Here is a 25234-nt window from a genome sequence, read left to right on the forward strand (position 1 = left end):
ATAAAAAGGCAGCTGCCTTTCACTGCCATTAAAGGTAATGGCATGTCTGGTCATTAAAAACCTCTGCAGGCCTGAACCTCAGTCACTTCAGATTCAGAGAGGAATCACTTCACATATTGACAAAAGCAACAGGAACCTGTCAAACTTCACGCCAACAACTTGCAAACTCAATTTATGGGCATTACCTTGGCAAAACACAAAAAAAAAAGCCATACAGCATAACATTTGTGTAGATTTTTGATATTTACTGAACAATTATTGAACAAAGACTAATGTTCAATGACCACAATTTATTAAAGTTGCTGTTACTTGCTATTAATTGTCATGATTGTTTCGTGATTTAACATTTCTTTCAGCAGCAAATTGATTTTAGGCACATTACATCAGCTTTCAAATCCAGCAACAGCCTGAGACCTGATTACAGGGTCAGGGTCCACACTGGCATGTTGAAGCAACACGTCAAGGCCTCATAGAAAGAAGACAACCGTTTACCAAATGTAGGTGCTAAAGCACACACTAAAAAGCACATGCACTTCAATCGGTTATCTAATCTCACATGACTGTCCTCCTGTCGCTCTTCCTGCTTTTCACCCTAGCAGTAGTCACCAAGTTATGTTGTTTACATTTCAGAGATACCAGACACTGAAACGCGGGTTCTGGTTCAGAGTCTGTAAGTTATTGCAAAGCTGCACTGTGGCAGTTTTTCATTGAAAAGACTTTTACAAATGCCTTACAAAACAATTTTATCTCAAAACAGCAGACGGGACAGGAAGAGGGTTGGGAAGAAAAAAATACATTTTCGCCCTCCTATGGTCACAGCGCAGAATTACAACCTTATAAAATGTCGCCAGTGTCCGCTAAACACATTTTGCATAATCTTACAAAAATAAAATCAGAAAGATGTACCAAAAAAAAAAAGAAAAAAAAAAAGTGTCCTGCGTGAAGAAAAGTTTCAAACATCTTTGGAAAAAAAAAAACCTGGAAACATTTATTCCAAATGCTTTTTGCAACTAGCGAGAGCAAAATCACAGTACTTTACCTTACAAGGTAAACCTACATATAAAAAGACGATTCAACAACAGTACCTCAATAGTGAGGTTCTTGAAATGAAAAAAAAAGCTTACGTCACAGTGGATTGAAATTCTAAATTCTAATAAAACTTCATAAAGTTGACTGTTTTCCCCACGGTTTCAAAATTGATGTTGATATGTTTCGACATCTTACCCCATTACGGTAAGAAGTCTGCCGTTCTTTTTTTCGTTTTTGCTTTTAAACCAATTAGGCATTGGCAACTGACTTTAAAAGAGTGTTCTTCAGGTAAGTGCACAATTGGTTCATCAGATCTTTGTTCTGACCTTCAACCCAGTGCATTTCAATCACCACCTCGTTCTCCTCATGCACCACATTCAGCAGACACTTGAAAAGGAAGTCCTTTACAGCCCCCGGGCTCGGGGGCTGCTTTGACAGCGACTCGCTTGTGGGAGTTTCAGATGTCGCTGCTGTGCAGGTGGATGCCTCCATGTTCTCGTCTTCGCCTGCTGTGTTTTGATGCAGTTCCTCTGCACCGTCATTCATGGACGCGCTGTCGCGGCTCTGCTCTGCGGGCCCCAGATGAGCTTCCCCCTGCTGGGGTCGCTGTGTGGACGGAGGTCGGGTTTGAGACGGTGAAGCTGTGGCGGCCGGAGGGGTTTGAGAGCTGGGGGGAGCTCGGGGGAGCTCTCGCAGCTGCCGCCTCTGCTCACGTCGTTTCTGACGTCCGTGGATCCAAGTGTTCTCTACAGCAGTCAGAAAGAGGCTCTGCTCCTGGTCTCTACATGGGACCTGCTTGTGCAGCACCTGCAAACAGACGAACAAACACACATTTTCGTTCACTGAATTTTAACTGTCAACAGGCTAGGGTTTAATGCACACAACAAGTTGCAAGCAAAGACATAGTAATAAGATTATATATCTTTTTAAGGAAAAAAGATGAGATTTTTACTGTTTCTCATATCTGCTTTTTTATGGCGCCAGACATTTGTTTGCCTAACATACATGCTAGAGGAACAAGGACAAACCGTTATAATCCTTCAAAACTCCAGCAGCCACTTCAGCTCCAAGTAACTTTCTCATACAGAATAACTTAAAGCAACAGAGTTTCAGGACCATTATTTGAACCCAGAGCAACAGCAGTACCCAAGTAATAAATGTTACTCCTGATTTCACATTGAGGTCAACTTCCTCCACAATTTGAGTGTGCGCAGACCTTACCCTCAGGTCGGTGAGCATCTTCTCCAGCAGTGCTGTGACGGCGTCTACAGGGGTGCGGGGCACGCAGCCCAGGGCGCGGGCTTTAACGTGGAGCTCCTTCAGGCCCGGTTCCGGGAGTGTAAACGACAAGGGCTTCCGTGCTTTCTCCAATTTGCGCTTCTTGCTGGGAGGAGACTGGTGAAACACAAGCAGAGACTTAACAGAACTGAAAAATGCACTGAAACACATTTTTTTTTTTTTTGGTCAAATTAATACAGTGATGCGTATGAGGAGACAAAAATGTGATTTTGTTTATTTCCAAAGCCATACGCATTTGACTTGGTTGTGCATCAGATGTGTGGAACTTAAGATTGGGGCGGCATGGTGAATAAAAGAGCCTGTCATTAGTTATGGAAGTGTCATACAGCAAACACTCCGGTCACATATAGCTGCATACATGATGCAAACTGCCCAGTTGATCAGGTTCGCTTGTGAGTGGTTGAACCCCAGCAATAAAAAGCTATTGGTGAGTGATCACTTGTTGAGCCTGGCTCCTCACGCTGAGCTTGCAGGCTTGTGTGCTATCAGCGTTCTGAATGACCCTCCCCAAGAGATGACTTCTTATTTGTAGTAAAATGAATAATACTTGCTTTGAAAGTTGGGTGAATGGTTACTGACACGTTTTCGGCTGTGCCCAAACATGTCTAAAAATAGGTCGATTTCTGGTTCGTCATTTTTTATGGTCAGTGATTTCAGAAAGCCGAAACTGCCCTTGCAGCTGTTAACTGTAGCAATAAAATAGGACAAATTTACACAGGACTGACCTTCTCTCATTAATAATTACTCTATCATAGGCAGCTAATCTGTTTTCCTAAAATGACACTCTTAGAAAGATCTCAGGAGACAATAGCATAATAAAAAAGGAGTCCAAAAAAAGCAGGAAGTCAATACTGTTGTCTTTCCCCGGAAAAATAAATCCATCGTAAATCACATCCCAGAAGCAGTGGCCCAGTCCCTGCAGAATTGCTTTTGTCTTTCCTTACAAAGGGCTGTTCAAAAAAAAAAAATGGACAGTTCACAAAGGAGGTCAGACTCTTTTGCTGTTCTGAGTCCTTCATCGGCCTTTGTGAAGATAAGAGAGCAGTGTGTTTGGTTTAGACTGTTCAAATGTTCAAACTTGCCATGTCACAGCTGCGCTTAATATCCCTCAACATCAGGTCTCTTTGCAGCAAGTTTGACTAATATCACATCAAATTATTTCAAAGCTGTTTGTCATGATGAATATAAATACATGTATTTTTTCTGGTCTAACTACAGGGTTGACATTCCTCTCCTAGTGCCCAATAACAAATACTGTTTAGTCAAAATTTCTCAACAGTTTGCTCTCATCGGCCAGTAATTTATTTTGATGGATTATATCTGAAATCTGCATTTGCTACTAGGATATTGAAAAAAGTCAGTAATTTCTGAAGGGATGTGTGATGGTGTCTCCCTTTTTTTGGCAATAATTCAAAATGAAGTTTTTGTAAACACAATTACCGCGATCCCCCCAAAATGAATTATTCAATATCAGAAAATGTTCTGAATGTTGATAAGTATTTCCAAAACAAAGTCCTAAAAATGTCCTCCACACAAATACATTAAACATTCATCCTTTCAGTAAACAAAGAAGTCAGAAGATCTTATTTTTTCAAGTTTGAATCAGATAATTTATGCTTGTTATGCTGAACCAAGAGGTGTAGTTAGCACTTCCGCCGCCCAGCACAAAGGACCTTGGTTCGATTCCCTGAGTTTGCACGGTCTCTGAGTTCCTCCCGCAGTCAAAGAAAAACATGCAATAGGATAAATGACGAGCCAGATGTAAATGTGTGGAGGTAAATTTGAAAAACATTGGGAGTGTGAATCTATACGTGGCCCTGCGATCTACCAGTGACCATTCTGGGGTGAACCCAGCCTCTGCTCCGACGACGCCTGGGACAGGCTCCAGCATCCCCGCAACCCTGACGGCAGGATAAATGGCATATAATGGATGAACTGATTCCAGATGACCACATAACTAGGGATTAATGACAACATGATGACAAGAAACATCTCCTCTTAGTGGATGCACGTTTGTGTATCGGCCACTAGAGGGCGATCCATCCACACTAACGCCGCCCCGGACCTGCAGTATCCACCTGTCTGATCCCCTGCAGCGGCGAGCGGCGACGGCGAGTCCGCTTGCAGCCTCGTCCCGGCGCTCGCCAGCTATTGTTGCAGCCGGTGGTGCGTAAGATCGTGCCGGCTCCGTCGGGGGAGAAGGGGGATGCGGCAGTGGAGTTCTGCGGCAAGGATGGGAGGGGGTGACGACGCAGACAGGGTGGCCGACTGACCTACAAACATCCGGGCGACGCCGGCCGCCACATACGGGCGCTCTCCCCGGGAGGCGCCCGGTCAATACACGGGTCCATATTTACACCTCCGTCCTTGCCGCACAAGTCTGACAAGTTCCGTAGAAAACTGTCTTAACTGCATCTGCATCCTTCTTTTCAGGCAAAATTCATTTTTAATTCATGAATTGATGATGGATGTTTGTATTGTTTGTATCACCCCCCCCCCTTTACACACACACACACAACTCCCCAAGTCCCTCAGCTCATTGTGTATAAAAGAGGAAATCAATAAAGTCCATCAAGATAAACCAGTATTTTTGTGAGATGCATCCTTGACATTATTCTTGCCCCAGTGGTGCGTGCACACACCCACACGCACCGCTCCGTAGAGTCACACCATCCTCCATGACTACTGTTGTTTCACTCCATTATTAATCCCACTATGTATTACCCACTCTCACTTCATTTTCTGCCCACACCCACACACACACACACACACACACACACACACACACACACACACACACACACACACACACACACACACACACACACACACACACACACACACACACACACACACACGTGCGCACGGAATGACAACCTAACAATTACCGGGCCAAATTTTGCAAAGTGGGCAAAAGCAAAGGGGAACGGGAGCTTTTCTCTCCAGATACTGTATAATGCAATCCAATTATCAATTTTGACCACACGAGCAGACCCTCCGCTCAAATGTGCACATACACGCACCCACACAAGTGGGGATTTTGTGCATAAAAAAAGTGAACCCAAGCCAAGGTAAGTAAATTCACTCAGGGCTGCATCATGAAATAAAAAATGCTGATCGGATGCGACCATCTCATTGTTTTCAGGAGGACAGGCCAGGCACTCCTCTCTTCCTTAGTTTCCTGTTCCTTTGTCAAAGAGCACCTTTACCACTGCTCATGTGGACAATAGATCAGGGTTTATTGTGAAATCTTATAACACGTCACGTGTGAAAATCTCCAAACCCCTTTCCTCTCGTGGTGTCCAGGGGAGCCTGCGTCCTTGCAGGTGACCGTACAGACAGTAACACCTAAATCAAGGGTGCAGATAAACCCTGGCAGGCTGCTTTCTGTCTGCATGGACCTGCCATTGTCCCTCTTTTTCATCGAGGGACGCCATGGAAACCGCCTCGACGAACTTAATCTGGAAATGAAATGGGTCTCGTTTCAAGACTTTACGGGAATATTATTGACAGGAAGAGCCAGAGCCGGGTCATTTCGCTGCAGTCATGACTTGAGATGCAACCTGAGACTGTTTCAGTCCAGAAATTGTGTTTGTGCGGCACGGCTGTCATATTTCGCAACTAACGGTCAACGACCAGACCTGGCCAGATGAAGCTTCCATTGCTGCAGTCATGGTCGCTTGCTGGATGCCTTTCTATGAAGCGGGTGAAGTAGGTCATGGTTGCATGCATGTCACATATGTTTAAGTCTTTATGTAACATTAATGAGCACCCCAGCCCCATGAAAATGGTTATGTAGTACATATAGCACATATCTATAAGATGCCTGCAGAACGAGGTAATCAACCATGCAAGCTGTTACGCATGCAGAAACCGCTGACATGTGACCATATGTATGCCCACGCGCCCACACACACACACACACACACACACACACACACACACACACACACACACACACACACACACACACACACACACACACACACTCGAGGGGTCTGCCTGGAATTGATACTGAGAAGGTCCCGAGTGTGAACGCTGTGGTTGAAAGCGGAGGAACAGCAGAAGGGAATGTAGGCCAATCATTCTGCTCAAACGCTTTTATGCCGGAGCCGCCAGAGCAAAGTTCACCAAAGCACACTCAGCACGGACCCCATCGCACATCTCCACATCTGCTGACTGATGTCGACCTTTCGTCGTTACTCCTTGTTTTCTCAGGAGCCCCTTCCATTTTTGTTTCCATACCTGACTCAGGGATAAACTTAGTGGCCGCCACGTCCGAAAATATCGAAAATATGGTTGACATTTCCAACACATGATTGGGATTATTCATTCATGGGCCCATTTGAATGTAATCAATAAATCAATACATGACATCAAAATTTCTCACACTGAGAAATTCATGATGCCAATGGGAGCCGCAATGAATAATCAACTTTAGAATGGATCACAAACTAATTTGACAATCAACAAAATCAGTGAGATTTTTTTCAAAAGTAAATGAAAGTCAAAATTCTGGTTACTTTGTCTTTGTGTACTCATTTGTACATCGTTGGAAATTTAAGGACCTTCTCTTGGGCTTTGGAAAAAGGCTATTAGTTGCCAATTGACCATTCTGACCCTTTTAAGACAAAAAAAATAGAATGATCAACATGTTTTAAAAAGCTCCAAAAATATCCCATGATAAAATTTTACCAAATACAGGCACTGATGTCCTTCTCTGCCCCCCCAACCCCTAAAAACAAACAAACAAAAAAAACAAGAAAATGACCTGGTGTGTGCGCCCATTTTCACCCTGGCAACTGTTGCCTGGCTACAGCAAAAATAAATCAGATTAAAATCTCCCAGAGGAAGAAACAAGTGTGTCTTCTGGAAGGGGCTGGAGGGGAAGAGGATGCAGGCAGGACAGGGCACAGGCAGTATATTATTGCGGAGATGGATTTGGGCTGTCGGAAAACATCTACCTGGAGCTGGTGAGAAGGCTAAACTGCAATTTGCACAGCGGGGCGCATGACAGAGAACCCCGTGGTTCACATAGCGGATGACAAGGATGTGCGGAGCCTTACCGGAACGATAACGTCCTCATAGAAGCTCCAAGCCAGCGCCCAGCGCATGGTGCGTCCCTGGCAGAACTCCGTGTGGGTCACTTTGGGCACCTGATAGGGAAAAACCGACAGTCAGGAGATCACTCTCGTGCCGCTTGTGAGGACTCTTGTGAGGAAGATTAGTTCAGGACTCATCAGGGCTGAGAGATAAGGAGCACAGTGATGACTCACATTTGTGTTTTACTGTCAAGAGTCACGCTGATCTCCAAATATTTTGAAAACATGAAATAACGTGTGATGTAAGAGGCTTCATTCGTTGTGCCTGGAGAGCCCCCTTCCCCGGGCACCCCTCAGTTTCACTTCACAGTTTCAGCTTTGAGGCAAGTTTCGGCATGTTGGCTGCCTCGGTTGACCCACGTCTTCCAGGAGATATAATTTTCACCCGCAGCATTGTCATGCATCTGCGAACTGCACAGTGCATGACCTGCATGGGTCGGCATTCACGAGGCAGGGCTGGACATGTAACATCTTTGCACGGGAAATGGACATTGCAAAATCTAAAACAATAAGTAGATGCACGTAAAGACAAAAACATCGGCACGCCTCCTTAAATTTGTTTTCAAGAAACCAACCTTGGAATGTCAAAACTTAAAGACACTTCTGTCGGTTACGGAATAGGAGGTCCGTTTCAACTGGTCCAAAATCCATGGTGAAGAACCAGACTTTGAGAAATATTTAATGAATTAATATTAGAATAAAGTCTTTGACAAATGGTTTTAAAGAGCTGAGATTTTTTTTTTTCTTCAAAGCTTCATCTTGAAGCAGTGAGCCAGAGGAGCTCTTCTCAATGACTCCTTAAAGGACACGTAAGGTGTGAAAAGCGTTTGGCGAACGGGAGCGTCAACCAGTCTCTCGTGGCAGCTTTGGAGACCCTTTCAGGGTCAGTTATCAGATGGGCAACAAACACTCATCATTTGCTAAATGAAAACATGCACACACACACACAGATACACATCAGAGGAGCTGCTGGAGAGAGAAGGGGGTGATAAGACCATTAGCATATTTAGTGAGCCAGGACTTCATTTTTTCTTTTTTTTTTTTTTTTTACACACACTTCTTAAAAAGCAAGCAACAGCCTCCAGGCTGGACACTGGCCAAGCAGCAGAACATCTGCAGCGTGCTACAAACCTGGGGAGGTTTGTTTTTAGAGGGGCAGCAGGTGCAGGGTAACCTGCAGAACCACAGTCCACTGTAGACTGTAGACATGAGGAGAAGGTGAATGGGGTGGAATCAGGGGCCTGCGGCGGGCGGGAGTCATGTGCCGGGCTATCAGTTAAGCTAATGACGCTAATGGATGTTAGCTACACCGTGCCGTGTGATCCAGTCATGCACCGCTAACGGAAATCAGCTCATTCACGGCTCGTTTGCGACAACTGCTCCGGCTGGCATATCAGAGCGAGCTGATCCGTTCTGCTTCTCTGCGCATCTGCTCCCCTGGCAGCCGCGGCGAGCTCCGTGAGGGGGACGGGAGACAAAGCCTGCTTTAAACAAGCCTTTATCAAAACACTGTGAGGTCGCCGGCGCGGTCCAGGACGAGCAGACCGGGTTTGAATCTTACAATACCTGCTGACAATCACAGCGGGCGCAGATGTATTTTGTGCATTCTGCTTTTGTTCTGAGTGACGGGGCTACTCACCCCTTGGTTCCGAAGCTCCTCTTTCAAAGGTGCCAAGCTACACTTCTTCCCCAACATGCAGCTGTACCACCTGCGGGAAGGAGGATCCATGTTAGGCGGCCCCAAACTGACTGGCACGCGGAGATCAAACAGTCCAATGGAACAACCCTGAACACTCGGTAAAAAAAAACGAACACGGGAGTCCGAAAAATGAGATGGAACAAAGGCAGACTTTGAATTTATCCAGCAGCGGAGAATTGATCAATACACACTGCTGGGTGATGTAGAATGAGATTCTATAGGTAGAAAGGGAAAGGGGGGAAAGATGAACCCATCAGGGTGTTCCTCAGGCCAATTTTCACAAACATTGAAAGTAATCACTAGCTATCATGTGGAGCTCCAGTATTTATCTAATGGCCTTGACTTAACACAAAATTATCATTGATGCACCGACGCATTTCTTGTCTTAATTTCACCGTGCGGGACGTAATACAGGATGGACTTCCCGTTGGAGGTAAAATTGCATGGGTGAACATCGCGGAGGAAGACTGCAGACACAACCGGGGGTGGAGAAAAGCAGCTCCCGAGGCAAACTCGGGGTTTTAAATTTAGCATCCAGTCACCACCTACTGTAACACACGATCGGATTTCACGGTGCACGTGGCTCAAGTGTTGTTTTCCACATGATAGGCGGGCGTTGTAGAAGATATTATCCTGCTCTGTCGTGTTTTGTTTACTGTTAGTGTTTTACAGATGCATTTATACGTGACTTTTTAAGTCAGCGCTAATGTTAAAGCTACACAAACAAAGTGTTCAGGGGAAGCCCGCAGTTGGCTCCAGCATAAATGTGCAATTAGGGGAGTATAAACAGATGAATTGCTAATGAATTATATATACACAATGCATTAAATGTATTTCCCGATAGCACAATAGAGAGCAAAATAATGCACATTCATGCAGGAAATGAAATCTGAGGTTGGTGTGCATCCATTTCTACCGTTCTGCCAATTTCACCTTGGGGTAGATTTGTCATTTGATCAGCTTCCTGAAAACAGCCAGCGGGTGGTTGGATATTAAGTGCTCTATATATATAAACAGCCACTGTTTGAATCGGCTGCCTCTGTGACATATCGCTGGAAAGACTCTTGCAGTTGGTGCAAGAGCGAGGGCAAGCCTTCTAAGACTCAGACGGAAAGCAGGAATCGGGCAGCTCTTTCAGACGTCCAGCATCGATACAATTTAGCCATGAGACCTGGTAGAAATGGACTCACTGATAAAATTCCCCCATATCTGACGCTGCGCTCCCCAAACAATGGGAGTCCCTGTTGAATGGCAGAGCCTTTCTCCTTCTCTCATGTAAAATACAGCCAATTTGGAACAGGCTGACAGTGTGTCGAGCCAATACTATCCCCAAAACGGCTAGTGTGAGGAAGGATTTGTTTGCGATGGCTGCGAGATGGAATTCGCTGCTACTTTTGAAACACCTCTGTCTGCTTAATAAGCCTGCAATGTTTTAATGGGATTTTTTTTTTTGCAGGATATATACTGGCAATTTTGGTTGGCAATATAGCAGGTAATTCTAACGTTTAAACTGAAAACCAACACAGATTACTTTGCCATCTGTGGAGAAAACTATTTGGACATGTCATAACCTTTAAAAAATGTGATTTGGAAATATGGTGTTGGCCAGGTTTCCACTTTGATTACATTTTGCTTGGTTCAGCAACCCTGAGATACTGAGATACCCTTCATACAGCGCCGGGGTCTCGAGACGGATCCAAACCATAATGTTGAAAACTGTGAGAACTTCCTGCGAGGAAATATGCTGATGCATTGTCGGGTTATTGAAAACAAGAAATTGCTGAATTGGAAAGGTGCCTGTGTGTATTACCAAAATGAAACATTGAAGAGGTCTGATATTCAGTCATTTCCGCCCCTCTGACACAGTGGCGGAACAGGCCAGAAGCCCAGGCTCCCTTCCCCACCAGTTTAGCTTTTCACACTTCTCTAATTGTGCAGCTGCGCTTAAATCCTGGCCACATTCGCGCCTGCGTCTTTTGCACAATTGCTTCTGATTACGATTTTATCACAAGACATGGAGATTTTCATTTCAATGATCTGATAGATGGATACCCAATCGAACCGAGCTTTTGGATGTGTGTGTTTTATTGGGGAAACTGCAAGGGCTCTTCCCCATTCGGCAGCAAGCACACTTCAGTGGCGAGAGGGGGAAAAGGAGAGCGGCGGTGTCCCTTCGGAGCAATCTGAGATGTTGGCGGTGTTTCCATGGACACCTGCTGACTCTAAGTGTTCTGGCAGGCCTTTGGGAGTGACAGGCAGCTGCGGTTGGTTTGGCCTGAAAGCCAAACCTGTAACTGGAGCCTGGCGTCGCACTCACTCGCTCGCTCACTCGCTCGCTCCTCGTGCGAAAGTTGCGTCTGATCAGACAGGTGTTAACATCAGCCCCGCGCAGCGCCATCATCTCTCCGCTGAAGCGTCGTTTGGAAACACACAGATGCGCAAAACAAACACTCCCTGTCAGAGGCCGAGGAACGGCGGCATGTCTCATCAGGTTTAATAGGATCACTCTGCAGCCCCCGCCCCGCGTCTCACTCTGCTGCCCCAGTGACGGCCCAGTACGGGTGGGGATGATGGCGGAGACAATCCCACCCAAACACAGCTGCTCGCCATGGGATCCCGGATTCGTCGCGAGGTGATTGCGCGCACACGTTGTTAAACCCCCTCGAAGTGACAGCTCCATTAATGTGCAGCAACCCATTTGCCCAAATCACCTCCCGGTGTCTTCCCCTCACTGGTGCACCTATTTAATTCTCTCGGAGCCTGTCACAAAAAGAAACCCGCCATCTGTGAGTACACACACACGCCCACGACACAGCTGCGGCTTATTCCCCATTTCTTTCTGATTTGGCAAGATCATTTTCCCCTCACGCTTTGGTTCCAGGCAAGCAAAGTGTCCCCCCCCCCATTGTTTACGTCTGCGGCTCCAGGTGAAGCCGCAGTCCTCACCGCAAGCGCTTTTTCAGCTGCAGGCTGTCGTGAATGATCCGCTTAACAAACTCCAGTTCACCGCCCTCAGCCATGATCTCCGTCACCCCGCCTGTGTTCACTGAACTGGGAGGAGGCCGCCGGGAGTTCCTTGAATTTACCCCCTGGAGTAAGCAACAAGACAGACAGAGATTAAAACACAATCCTATTAGAGGCCTGTTACTACCAGTGCATTGCCGTGGCTGTCCTGGCCAGTCAAGAAACTGCGTTTGTACTACAGATTTATGGAGCATTACATAATTTTGGTGGACAATGCTCAAGAGTCATGGGGGTAAAACATTCCCAACAAAGGATACTTGCCTTTGCCTCCTGCTGGTTGGCGAAAAAAGGTGGGTTGCACATACAGAAGTCGTACACGATCTCGGTCTCCTCTTTCAGCGCGTCCATCAGTAAAGTCTTCTGGGGAACCTTGACGACTGGTGAGCGGCGCGTGTGGGACAAATGTTTATTTTCGACATTAGACATGATTCATTTACAGATCTGGTCATGAATTTGTTGAGCGGTTCAAAAACGAGACATTTTGCCGTGAAGCCAGAATGACAGCAGTGTTCAGTGCCAATAAGACAATTAATTTGTCCTTTAAAAAAAAAAAAAAAAAAGGCATCTTAATCTGAGGTGATGCTGCTTGCGATGTTGCACAGGGTGCAGTAATGTCGAGGTTCGTCGGAGCGCATGTGAGGTGACGGGTAAATACTTGAGAGACCGCCGTTAAAAAAGGCGGCAAGCTCATTTCACATGGATCACACGCACCTTTGATGAGCTCCGACATTCCGTTCTGCTCCACATTTTTGGTGGCGTAGTCGAAGCAGATATCATCCACCTCTGTGGCGAGAAAGTACCAGCCGTTCATGGAGGCTCCCAGCAGGGGGTAGATGCAAGAAGCACCGGTGCCTGGAGGGAAAAACCCTCATTACTTTCTGCTGAGTAAATATGTGCGTGTTACCTTTTAAATGAATTGATTTGGACTTGCTGGCCGTACTGGGCGGCTTATGTGGTTTCAGACATTCATGATCTATACCGCTTATCCTGCGCTAAAGGTCAGAGGCCGGAGCCAATTCTGGATGACACCAGGGCGAGAGGCGGGATTTAACCTGCTTTTGCTGCCTGCCGGTCAATCGCAAGACAGAATATCAAAACATGCAAGCATTCAGACCTCATTCACACATGGGGACGGGTGTATTTTTTTCCCCCCTCGGTTGCCTGTGGAAGGATGCCAGAGAGAGCCACACAAGCTGGGGGAGAGCATGCAGCCTCCAGTCGGAAGGCTCGTCAGAAACGTAAAACAGCCTGAATCAACCATTATCACGTATCCACTTCCATATAAACCCATTCAAGCCTGAACGTTTTTAGATATCCGGTCATCTCTAATGAAACGTCTTATCAAACGGACTCGTTCGTCGATGAGTTAAGGGGTCGGGCTACGGTGTCACGCACCGATGTCGATGCCCCTTCGCAGACGTTTCTGCCCGTCGGTGAGGTCCTCCACCCAGTGGATGTAGTTGAGGCGCAGGGGGACGGTGGGTATGAGGCGTTCCAGCGGGATGTCGATTGCTAAGCCAAAGTCTTCTTTCAGCAGCGTGCAGGTCAAGGCTCGCACCGCCTCCGGCTCTTTGAAGTTTACGCTGCGGGAGAGGGAGAAACCAGGTGATAAGACACACAGCGCCACTGAATTTATTTTTAAACCAAACTAAAATTAATTTTGACTGTCGATCAAAGTCCTTGTTTAAAATGCACTTTGTTTTTTTTTTGTGTCTAACAGGAGAGGCTAGACTCCATTATCAGTCTTTGTAAACAGATTATATCCCTTCAACACACATACACACACACACACACACAGACACACACACACGAAACAGAGAAAGACAATAGGGACTTAAGCAGCTCATCAAATTACAATCCATTGCTAATCACAATGAAATTCAAATTTTCAGCATTGGGACCTCCCACTCATGGGGCGCTCCCCTCTTTCCTCACCACGCTGAATGAATCCAGCTGTCAAGGGCCCCGCGGACAAAACGCGTGGGTGAGATATGTATAATTAAAGCTTTGCAAAGCTCTTTTACCACCTTGGCAGATGCAATTAAGACGCACGCCAGTGACGGGAGCGTCTGGCGCCTTGCAAGTTTAGCGCATTTCAGTAAAATAAACATATTTTTTTAAAAAATGATGCTGTTGGAGAAGGAGATATATACAGATCTGTGGACACTTCCATTTTTTTTTTATTATTTTGATTAAAATTGGTAATGTAACTCAAATACAAAGAGAGTCAATCACCAACTTTTGCAAAACAAAATTCTATCCAGTTTTCCCTTTTTCTCTGAAATACAAGGCCATTTACAATATATACGCACACATCATGTAAATGTCAACAGTTATTGTGTACAGGTGCATATCGGTAAGACAATACAAGGATTGCAATCCAAAATACATTCTGACTCATAAATATGAGAATTTACTTCCTAATTACTTCTTGCAATTGTGAAATCAATGTAATATTTACCTCTGTGCCTAACACTCTAACACTCACTGACATCCGCTCTTTCAAAACAACATTCAAAGTCGAGGTTTCGACTAATGACTGGTTTTTGCACTAAACTGTAGAGGTAACTCTGCTGCTGTCCTCTTTATTCAAATTAAAATTACAAACCCCAGTCCCAATGAGGTTGGGACATTGTGTAAAACAGAAATCAAAACAGAATACAACAATTTGTAAATCAGTTTCAACCTATATTTCGTTAAATACACTTCAAAAACAATCTATTTTATGTTCAAACTGATAAAAGTTATTGATTTTTTTTTTTTTTTTTGGCAAATAGTCACTCATTTTGAATTGGATGCCTGCAACACTTTCCACTAAAGTTGAGACAGAGGCAACAAAAGACTGCGACAGTTGAGTGTGAATGCCTAAAAAACACCTGTTTAGAATATTCCACAGGTGGATTGGAAACAGGTGAGTGTTGTAATTGGGTGCAAAAGGTTCGCAAACAAGGATGGGGGTTCACCACTTTGTGAACAGCTGGGTGAGCAAATGGTCCAACAGTTTAAGAGCAACAATTTTCAATGTGCAGTTGCAAGGAATTTAGGGATTTCATCAGTGACGATCCATAATACCGTCAAAAGATTTAGAGAATCAGGAAAACTCTTTGTCAAAGCGGCAAAGCCAAAAACCAATATTGAATGCCTGTAACCTTCCATCCTTCAGACAGTTCTGCGCTAAAAAAAAACGCATCTTGGTGTAAAGGATATTGCCACGTGGGCTCAGGAACACTTCAGGAAAAACATTGTCAGTTAAAACAGTTCCTCGCTGCATCCAAGAATGCAAGTTGAAACTGTACCATGCAAAGTAAAAGCCATACATCAACAGCACCCAAACATGCCGACGGCTTCTCGGGGCCCAAGCTCATCTGAAATGGACTGATGTAAAGTGGAAAAGTGTGCTGTGGCCTGATGAGTCTACATTTCAGATTGTTTTTGGAACTAATGGACGTCTTGTCCCCCGGGCCAAAGACGAAAAGACCCATCCGGATTGTTATCAGCACACAGCCAGTGTCTGCGATGGTTTGGGGGGGGGTTAGTGCCCGTGGCATGGGGAACTTGCACATTTGTGAAGGCACCATTAATGCTGAAAAATACATACAGGTTTTGGAAGACCATTATGCTGCCATCCAAGCCCCATCTTTTTCATGGACATCCCTGCTTATTTCAGCAAGACAATGCCAAGCCATATTCTGCATGCATTACAACAGCATGGCCGCATAGTAAAATAGTGCAGGTGCTAGACCAGTCTGCCTGCAGTCCAGACCTGTCTCCTATTGAAAATGTGTGCATTATGAAGCGCAACGGAGACCGCGGACTGTTGAGCAATTGACGTCGTACATGAAGCAAGAAGGGGAAAGAATTCCACTTACAAAGCTGAAACAATTAGTGTCCTCTTTTCCAAAACACTTTTTGAGCATTGTTAAAAGGAGGGAGGATGTGATACAGTGTTAAAAAAGCCCCTGTCTCAGCTTTTTTGGAATGAGTTACAGGCTCAAATTCAAAATGAGTGAATATTTGCAAAAAACCTTAAAGTTTATCAGTTTGAACATTAAATATTTTGTCTTTGTAGTGTATTCAACTGAAAACTGTTTGAAAATGATTTGCAGATCATTGTATTTGTTTTTATTTACATTTTACACTATATACCAACTTCATTAAAATTAGGGATTGAACATATATTTATACATTTCAGTTTTTTTGCTGTAAAATCTCTCTAATTTTATTACCTCAGTACTGATTGTAACTACGTGTATTTTATACTCTATAGTTTGTTTGTTTATTGTTCGCTATATTGTCAATGAACACTCTATTATTATTTTGATAATCTCATGACATGGCGGGAAAGTGAGAAACGTCATCTCGAATCATTTGTATGTCAAGTACATGCGGAGAAATTGACAATATAGCCGACTTTGAGCTCAACTTCATTTTAACAGAACAGATTTCAGGTGAGGATGTCCATGATATTGACCAAAAAAAAGTGTGAAATCAGCAATAAATTGTCAATAATCACCCATAAAATCCACAGCAAACTAGATATACTGCATCAACATTGTAGCCTGCTGGTCCCGATTCTCTTTTGTATCAGGGATTTGTAAAGTTGGAGAACGGCTGCCTTGAGACTGGAAATAAATGATATTCTTGTCACCATTTGAAGTGAAAGCAGTAGCCCAGCTGCCACTGGCCTTTAATTCAATCCAATAAGGCGCCCTCTGTATCGGATCAGCTCTCATCATGTGCTTTGGATAAATCCAGTCCTGTCCGCTGTTGATCGAGACATTCAAACACACTAATGCCTGCGAAACAACCGAAAAACAAGCTCGAGTATATTTCTTTGCCTGTGAGAACCACAGAGGACAGAAGCTCCCCGATGATACCTGACACTGCACCGCCCCGAAAAAAGCAGGACTTTACGCATTGGTGATCGCTCATGATGGGACAGCACCCCTGCAAATAAAAATGTTTCCTTATCAACTGTAGGCACTTCAATTTCCTGTCCACTTTTGTCAGTGAACTTTAAGGAAAGGCAATCTCATTTGAGATGATCAGGCTGATTCTTGCCTTCGGCTAAATATGAAAAGATGTGGGGAAATACTAAACGGTAGCTATTTCCCAGATCTTTGATTGTTTTGGGATCCCAGAAACAGCGTTTCTATTTCCTAATCACCCTGTCCGGTGACAGGTGGGCGGGCACACACCTGTCTCTGGCATCCAGTTGGGGCCGGAGACGGGGGCCGATGTGAATGAGAGGTGATTTACCTGCGGAGCCCCGCATTAATCTTCCAAAGTCACCCCCCCTCTGCCGTCGGATGAGCGTATTAGCCTAATGGTCCAGTTCAACACCTGGCTCCGGCAGGGAGCTGGGGCGCATTTATAAAAGATGAGGCGGGGAAGAATTTGCACTTTAAAAATGATCTCGTAAAATAATTATGATTAAAGGAGGAAGTGATAGATCAGCACAAAGCTGACAAAAGCGAGTGGCCGCCTCTCTCATCTGTCCGGCTTTCAGACGCTCTGCCCCCTTTCATTTTTCCTCCGAGGCTTCATTAGATGAGGATCAATATTCAGAGGGTGAGGTTGCTTAGGCGAGCCCTCTATTTTTAGCCCTGGAGGAGTATGTGTGTGTGTGTGTGTGTGTGTGTGTGCAATGCAGACCATTCACTCCCCATCAGCAGCGCTGCGAATGTCACGTCTCCATGGCAACCACACCTACCGAACAGATGATGAGAGCACGCAAATCTGGCCACGTTGGAGCAATGGCTGATGCCAGCCGGAGCGTGAGAGTGCCCGCGATTCACGGCGGCCGCCACGTAAGTGCGCGGCAGCGTGCTGACGGAATACGGCATGGGACAAACAAGTGAAAAAAAAGTACGAGGCCAAGCGTACTGCAGTGTGTATGGGTGTGTGTGTGTGTGTGTGTGTGTGTGTGTGTGGCGAGGGGAGGGTCAAACACACCAGGAGACACTGAGGGCAACATTTGCCTGCAGGCGACCTTAATGCACACACAAAAACAATAGTCCACAAAAGGTGTGACCTTCATGGTACACCCCCTTTACTTGGCTACGCTTAACCTGGGTGTGAAGAGGATGATGTAGTGTGAGCACTTTGTCAAATTTGCTGGAGCCAAATGCACAATAATAAAGGCTTGATTATCCCTGATAGAATTAATGTGAACTGCTTTCGAATGTAATCGGAGCCCGAGTCAATAATTACTATATTCACTATCACACAGATGTATTCCTTTTCACAAAGAGGCCATCTCTTTTCATATGAAAGAGTGTGCTGACGGAGCTGCTCACGATATAGAAGACATACTGAACACTGTCCAACCATGATGCAGTGCAATGGAGGGTTTGTTTCTTAAAATACTAAAAAACTGTGACAATTTTTTTTTTTTGTTCAAACAAGCAACAGCGCCCTGTAAACAATACCGGAATTTGTTGATCCAGTTATAGATTAAATCTTTTTACCCAAACTTGTTGATCCCTCTCAGGCATGTATTCCTGGAAAGATGATACATTGGTCATGTGGTGCCATGTTTCTTTGTTAAAGCATTCAAAAGAGTTTTGCGGGTATGATAATGTCCTTTTATACTGGAGGTACAAATGATGATTCTGTCGGGAACACAAAATGTTGTTCTCTGCATTTAAACATTACTGTATTATGATACGGTCACTGGCCCGTGATCTTCTAAAACTCGGCCTATTTCAGTGTGAAAGGGCAGAGTGAGCAAAAGGGCTGGGGGGGGGGGGGGGATTAAAATTGAGGTCACATCTACTTAAGTAGAGACTTCCTATCTCTCATACCAGAACCTCAAAAATCGAAAATGGTATTGAGCGTACTGGGTTTTCCAGAGAAAAGGGCCATTTAATAGATCATTATGATCCAGCTACATAAAAAGCAACAGCTCGTCACGGAATTATTCATTCCACTCTTCGCCAACGCAAGGAGCACCTTTAATAGTGGCACAAAAAAAGCCAGTGAGTAAAAGTAGTGTGAATGGCTAATTATGAAAGTGAAAATCCCTCTTAAGATGATCATCTCCCAGCCCGTGAAAAAATATGACTTCTGAATTAAGTGTCAGCCAGGCTGCTGAATTTTTAATACCCACTCCCTGCTCTTAATCCATCCCATCTCCAATCAGCCCGATCGGAGCTGCCACACTTCCTCCTCCCAAAATAAAGAGTGAAACAAAATGACAGCGATGTTTGGGTTTTCACTCCAATCGCAATCACGTCCGCCCCCCCCACACCCCGAGTCTGAGCTCCCCTCTGCTATCAGTCCGCCGCACCGACGATCCCCAAATGAGGGGAGACGTTTCTCCCCCTGAGGGCCGAGCGAGTGTCTCCCCGAGATTACTCTCATCCTCTAACTCGCCGTTTAAACACTTAAAAACCCAGTAGATTAATTCATTGGGAAACACAAAACCGAGTTAATCCCCACACTGACGGAATGACAGGCTGAGGGAGAGGCATTCCAAATTTCTGCCGCCGAGCTTCTTCCGTGTGCCACGGAAATCCTGGACATCCGTTATGGTTGTAGGGAACTAGAAATTTACTGGCGGTGGCGCGTGCCAACGCTCCGGTTTCACCGTGCAGCCTTGATTTCTATGTTTGTTACAGGGGGTGCTTGTATTGGGGCAGGGATGGGGGGAAATTTGTATGGGGGGAAATTTTGGTGTTTAAAAGGCTGTTTTCAATAAATATGCAGGTGTGAAGAATCACCTACATGTGGAGATTGAGTATTTGGCAAAGAAACACTGACATCTGGATATATGATTTTAATGTAATTCATAAAAATAATTCTATAGATATTTTCAATATAAAAGGGGCTTTTGATTATAGTGCAGTTTCATGTCCAACAAATTCCTGAAGGTCAGTGCTGCAGTGCTGACTGTCTTATTATATTATAATTGTTACATGAGCAAAAAAAGTTGTATTCATAATATATAAGGAGATGTATTATAAATGGGGTGGCACGGTGGTTCTCCGGTTTCCTCCAACATTCCAAAAACATTCAGCATGTTAATTGGAAAAAATTGGGAATATTGCCCCAGATGAGTGAGGGAGTGAATGTTGTGTCCTTGTATGTGGCCCTGCGATTCACTGCTTATCCTGAGTGCAGGATAAGCAGCAGAAGATGGATGGATGGACGAATGAATGGATGAATGAATGAATGGAAGATAAATGAAGAGTTGGATTTTGGTCTGATTTAAGGCTTAACATCAGACCAATCGGATTTTTGCATTTTCAAACATGATGTCTGTCTTGATTTCTCAGTATCATGTGCTGAAGTTATCTCAAACATTTTCGACAGCGTCTGAATGTTTCTCAAGAGATACCAAAGTGACTGTAAGAATAACCGGGCTAAAACCCAGTTATCGAACTGGGGGCAATTTCTGAGAGTCACCAGGTATTTTGATGTTGTTTTTTTTTTCTTTCTACCCGATTTGACACAGACGGGCTCCGGCTGTCTGCGCCTCTAATAACCACATCCAGCCGGGTGTTCAGCCCAAACACCGCCAGGATGTCGTTTGTCCATCTACTGATGGAGAACAGACGGACGTGGAGGCAGTGTGAGCGGTCCCTGTGTTTTGCTGCATCAGACACACACACACAGACCCGGTGAGATACAACTGACAGGTCTCTCCGCAACGGCAAACAATCAGCCTCCACCAATATTCTGCACACGGGTGTTTGGTTTTGATGCGGCGCCTCATTGTCTGAAAAACGTGGAAGACAAGCGATTTTCTCGACGGGTTGTGTCACGTAATGCGCCGGGGAGGAGGGGAGCGTGTCGCACCTGACAGACGAAGCCCAGACTTCACCTGTCAGCCTGACAAAAGCTGACGGCCAGCACATTCACACTGTTTTTTTGTATGAACAAAGTACGGAATTATATTGGCTAACAATGGCTAAAATAATAAAAAGTGGTGAATACAGACGTGCTTTTCTAAAAATCTTCTAAAGCAAGAAAAATTATAGCATTTAGGGGATACACACATATAGTGTAAATTGAAGATTCTCTACCTTTGATATTCTGCTCTGTTTTATAATACACAAGATTTTAATGAATAATTTTACTTTTCCCTGCGATTGACAGGCGACCAGTCCAGGGTGTACCCCGCCTTACACCAAATGAAAGCTGGGATAGGCTCCAGCGTCCCTTGCGACCCCGATTGCAGGATTAAGCGGCAGAAGATGGATGGATGTATGGATGTATAGATGTATGGATGGACGGGTGGATTTTACTTCAGAGATGGCTATCTTTTTTCCTATTATAAATATTGTGAAATCTATCTGTTCATTTTTCCAGTCTCATTTAAAAACACCTATGTTACTGTTTTCATAAGACACTGCAGGACTGGGGGAAGTGTTTGAATTCTGCATACGAAACACAGCTCCCTGCGCCGCCTCAAGCCAGGGAGGACAAGAAAAAAAAAATTATGAGAAGGCTGTGCAGGTGTCTAACTCGGAGCTGCCATCATCAGCGCACAGCGGTTGACGTCAACACCGCTAATCTTGCCAGACATGCTGTTCCTTTGTTCTCCTGAACCGACTCCTCAGCAGCAACATGCGGGGAAACCGGGCCATGTGTGCGCGCACACACACACACACACACACACACACACGGTATTGCCATGATATCAACAGCGATGCCAAGTTTAACACAAGAACCTTGCTGGGCCGGTATTTGATTGACACACTGCCCCATTTTTTAAATTGCGGCGTCGGGTTTTGAACTGCATTCATTTCAAAAGTCACTAATGAATCTGTCAATCTGGTAAAATAAAAAAGGTCTCCTATGCTGCCATCATGAATCATGTGCCCGGGCTTCTCCCTCCTGCTGCTGTAAGAAGCCGAGTGTGCGAGGAAAGGTGGGGGTCGGAGAGCAGCGCTCAGACTCCTCGGGCACAGCGTGAAAGGTTTAGGTGCTCAGAATCAGTCAATACTTTCTCTGGCTTGGACATGAGTCCACAGGGTGACTGGTGCATAACATATTCTGGCTCGTGAGGTCAATACTAAGGCCCAGTAACCACCCACCAGATGGGATATGGAGATGTGAATGAGTCCCACGCTGACATCAGTTTTCACCATCCCACGTGACTCCGGAAGGACGTATAGTACTCCTTGTCAAATTACCATAAGTAGCAAGCAGTGACAGTGCAATATGTGGGCTGACACAAGCCATCTGCATCTACCTGCCGCTCAGGTCACTTGACATCGATAAATGCAAATAGCCCTCACTTAGGAACATACGTGGCCACAGAAATATCTCAGAATAAAGAAATGGTATCAATGTTCACACCAGGGGATGAAAACATTGAATCTGATATGTGCGATCATATCTTGTACTCTGTGGACCTTCAGTACTAATATAGGTCACTTCAGGGGAAAACTTTTATAAAATGACATTTTCTGATTCTAATTTCAAATGCAGACGATTATTAAACTTAAAAGAAATAAATCAGTTTGGCAAAATATCGATACATTTTAGGTGTCAAGTAACATCAACATCAATATTAAGCGAAGTGAAGAATTTGTGTAATCACAGGATGTAATTCCTTTTTTTTTTACTACAAACAAGTGTTTTTGTCTTTGTTGCAAATAACCTAAAACAATGCAAAAAAGCCATAGGTATCACTCACACTATCATTACACCATTGAATTGTCACATTGTGGATCAGTCATGAATGTCAAAAAAAATCTGCAATGGGATAGAAACATGTCAAATGGTTTGCCCCAATTTGAGAAAACCATGCAGCACGAGTAACTCAGGAAACAGTGGATATGCAGGAGATGATATGATTTAAAGGTTGTCTGATTATCTCATTATCCTATCAACATGAACAAAGAATCTGTTTGTTCAATTAAATCCATACAAAAGACTAAGCATAGGACTGGACTCTACAGGGAATACATATGTATGAATATTTGCAACGTAATTCAGAATATAACTGCTATAATGGGTGTGGGTTTTCCTGTGAAATAAATTGTAGCAGGAATACACAATCCTCTCTTTTGACCGAACTACATCCAATGGAAAAAGAAGAATTTTCCTCCCAGCTGAGGCCTTTGTCAAACAAGGTGATGGAAGCCACCGCTGCACCGTGACGTCATTCCGTGGCGCGACATCACTGTGAGGCAATAACCGGTGTGACGGAAGGTACTCACACGGGTCGTCCGGTCAGGTTGGTGTGCACGTACTGCTGGAAGTCCGGATACTTGGAGGCCAGGTATGCAAAGTCCGGGGGCTTGTCTTTGTAGCGGTTCCGGGGATGCATGGACTTATTCAGCGCCATGGGGCAGGCCTTGAGCCTGGAAATATCGCGAGAAGATGATGGCGCGTAGCGCGATAACAGTCGTCACAACACAGCAGGGCCGGGTAACTTAACGGACAGCCATTTAACTTTGTGCAGCTCACTTTTTCTGAGGATAAGTCGACAGTTAGGGGGGAAACAAACCCCGTAAGCGTGTTGTTTGGAGGGGTTCTAAATAAGTCTGCATTACTCAGGTGACCTCATTGTGGTTAACCTCTATTCAAATAGTCACAACTACTTGTAGCTAATTCCGATCAGCAATCACCGGAAGCTAGCGAAAACCCCGCTTGTTTTTGCATACCTTCTCAGGAGTGTTTTCCCGGGTGGCGAAGCTTGTGTATGTTTTTCTTCCCCAATTTTGTCGCTGACTTCTCCGAATTCGGCCACTACGTAGGACAATCTCAGTCAGCTCACGTTGTCCAAGCGTTTTCCATGCTTTGCGGTGCGCTTCCTGTATTTAATTGACGTCACCACTTTGCGTCCATGCGTGATGCCGTCATTGACGGACGTCAGAAAAGTTATTTTTGGTGACCAAGAAAGTTAATAAAACTGTCTAGTTGTTGAACAAATTCTTCCGTTCTAATTTTTTCATCTTTTTAATTTAATCGCGGATTTATCATGCGTTTTCGTTCATTTTGTTATCTGATCGTGTCCTTTTTATCAGGCCATATTTTTAGAATACACATTTTTGTTTAGACATGTCTTACAATACAGCTATTGCAAAAGCTTATTATGCAATAAAAGTCAGTTGTAAATAACACTCGGCCCCAAGAAAAAAAAAGGTTCACGGCAACTTAAAAAATAGTGGTTACACAAGATTGAACAGAACATATCTTGTTCGGGGTTGTTTTCTCTGTATCATTTTGAATTGAGTGCTCAAAACATCCTCACGTTATAAAAAATCAATAGGCAAATAATAAACGACAAATAACATGTAGAAGGATATTTTTAGTGTTATGGTGAAAGTAATTATTATCTGTACATTGCTTTGAATTACAGAGTCTGTCAAATGACTGTAGTGTAATGTAATGTACCTGTCATTGTTACTAGTGGTGCTTTGCAGATTAATACATTACATAACTTCATATCGGAATAGAAAAGTATCTAATTCATGTTAATTGAGTTTTGCCTGCCTGTTTTTTAAACGTGTGCACATTTTGACCATACTTCTCACAACTGGCCATACTGACACACTTCTGTGCTGAATGGAAATGTAAAAATAATTGGAGGAAAAAAAAAACTTCAACATTGTGCAATTTTCCAGAAAATCCTTGAGTCCCCGATGTCCTTTGGTAAAATAATAGACCAGGACAAAACAGAAGCAGATCTCTTCTTTTATTATATCGCAAACAATAATGACATCCAGGTATATTGTTAACAGTTTGCTGAGTGAACAGTGAGACCATAGTGGCGAAAACATGAGCTCTTCTGTGAGAGCTTGTTGTGCAGTCTTGACGCCCTCAATGTGGTTCACAAGTGGGTCAGAGAGGCCTAGTGGACTTGAGGTCTGAGGAAACAACCCACAGACTGAAAACCCATCTGCTGGTCCCTTCACACGCCAGACCAGAGCGCACAGGGATTGCTTGGGACTCGCAAAAGATAACACCAGCGGCCGTGTTCTTACAAAAGAAGAAAAAAAAAATTTTTTATACCAACCTTTATTTAGCAACCGTCCTTGCTTAAAATCAAGGAAGGGTGTTTTTTTTATTTTAAATTTCTATTAAGTCTTCTGTGTCATTGCATTATCCTGAGGGGGGATAG

The 25234-nt window shown here is 44.4% G+C and overlaps 1 protein-coding gene across 1 annotated transcript; it reads right to left on the reverse strand.

The window, feature by feature from the left end:
• Nucleotides 1-158: 158 nt before the first annotated feature.
• mettl16 (methyltransferase 16, N6-methyladenosine) lies at nt 159-23918 on the reverse strand. The gene is made up of 10 exons (XM_086143122.1): nt 23775-23918; nt 23328-23471; nt 13549-13736; nt 12865-13005; nt 12415-12530; nt 12076-12218; nt 9070-9139; nt 7395-7484; nt 2251-2424; nt 159-1836 (listed from the first exon to the last, which is right to left on the reverse strand). The coding sequence occupies exons 2-10, from the start codon at nt 23453-23455 to the stop codon at nt 1279-1281; spliced, it is 1608 nt and encodes a 535-aa protein (XP_085999248.1). The 5' UTR covers nt 23456-23471; nt 23775-23918; the 3' UTR covers nt 159-1278.
• Nucleotides 23919-25234: the final 1316 nt, after the last annotated feature.

This window comes from Fistularia commersonii, chromosome 3, assembly GCF_037954325.1.
Source record: "Fistularia commersonii isolate RoL2024-O1a breed Wild chromosome 3, RoL_Fcom_v1.0, whole genome shotgun sequence".
NCBI classification, from domain to species: domain Eukaryota; kingdom Metazoa; phylum Chordata; class Actinopteri; order Syngnathiformes; family Fistulariidae; genus Fistularia; species Fistularia commersonii.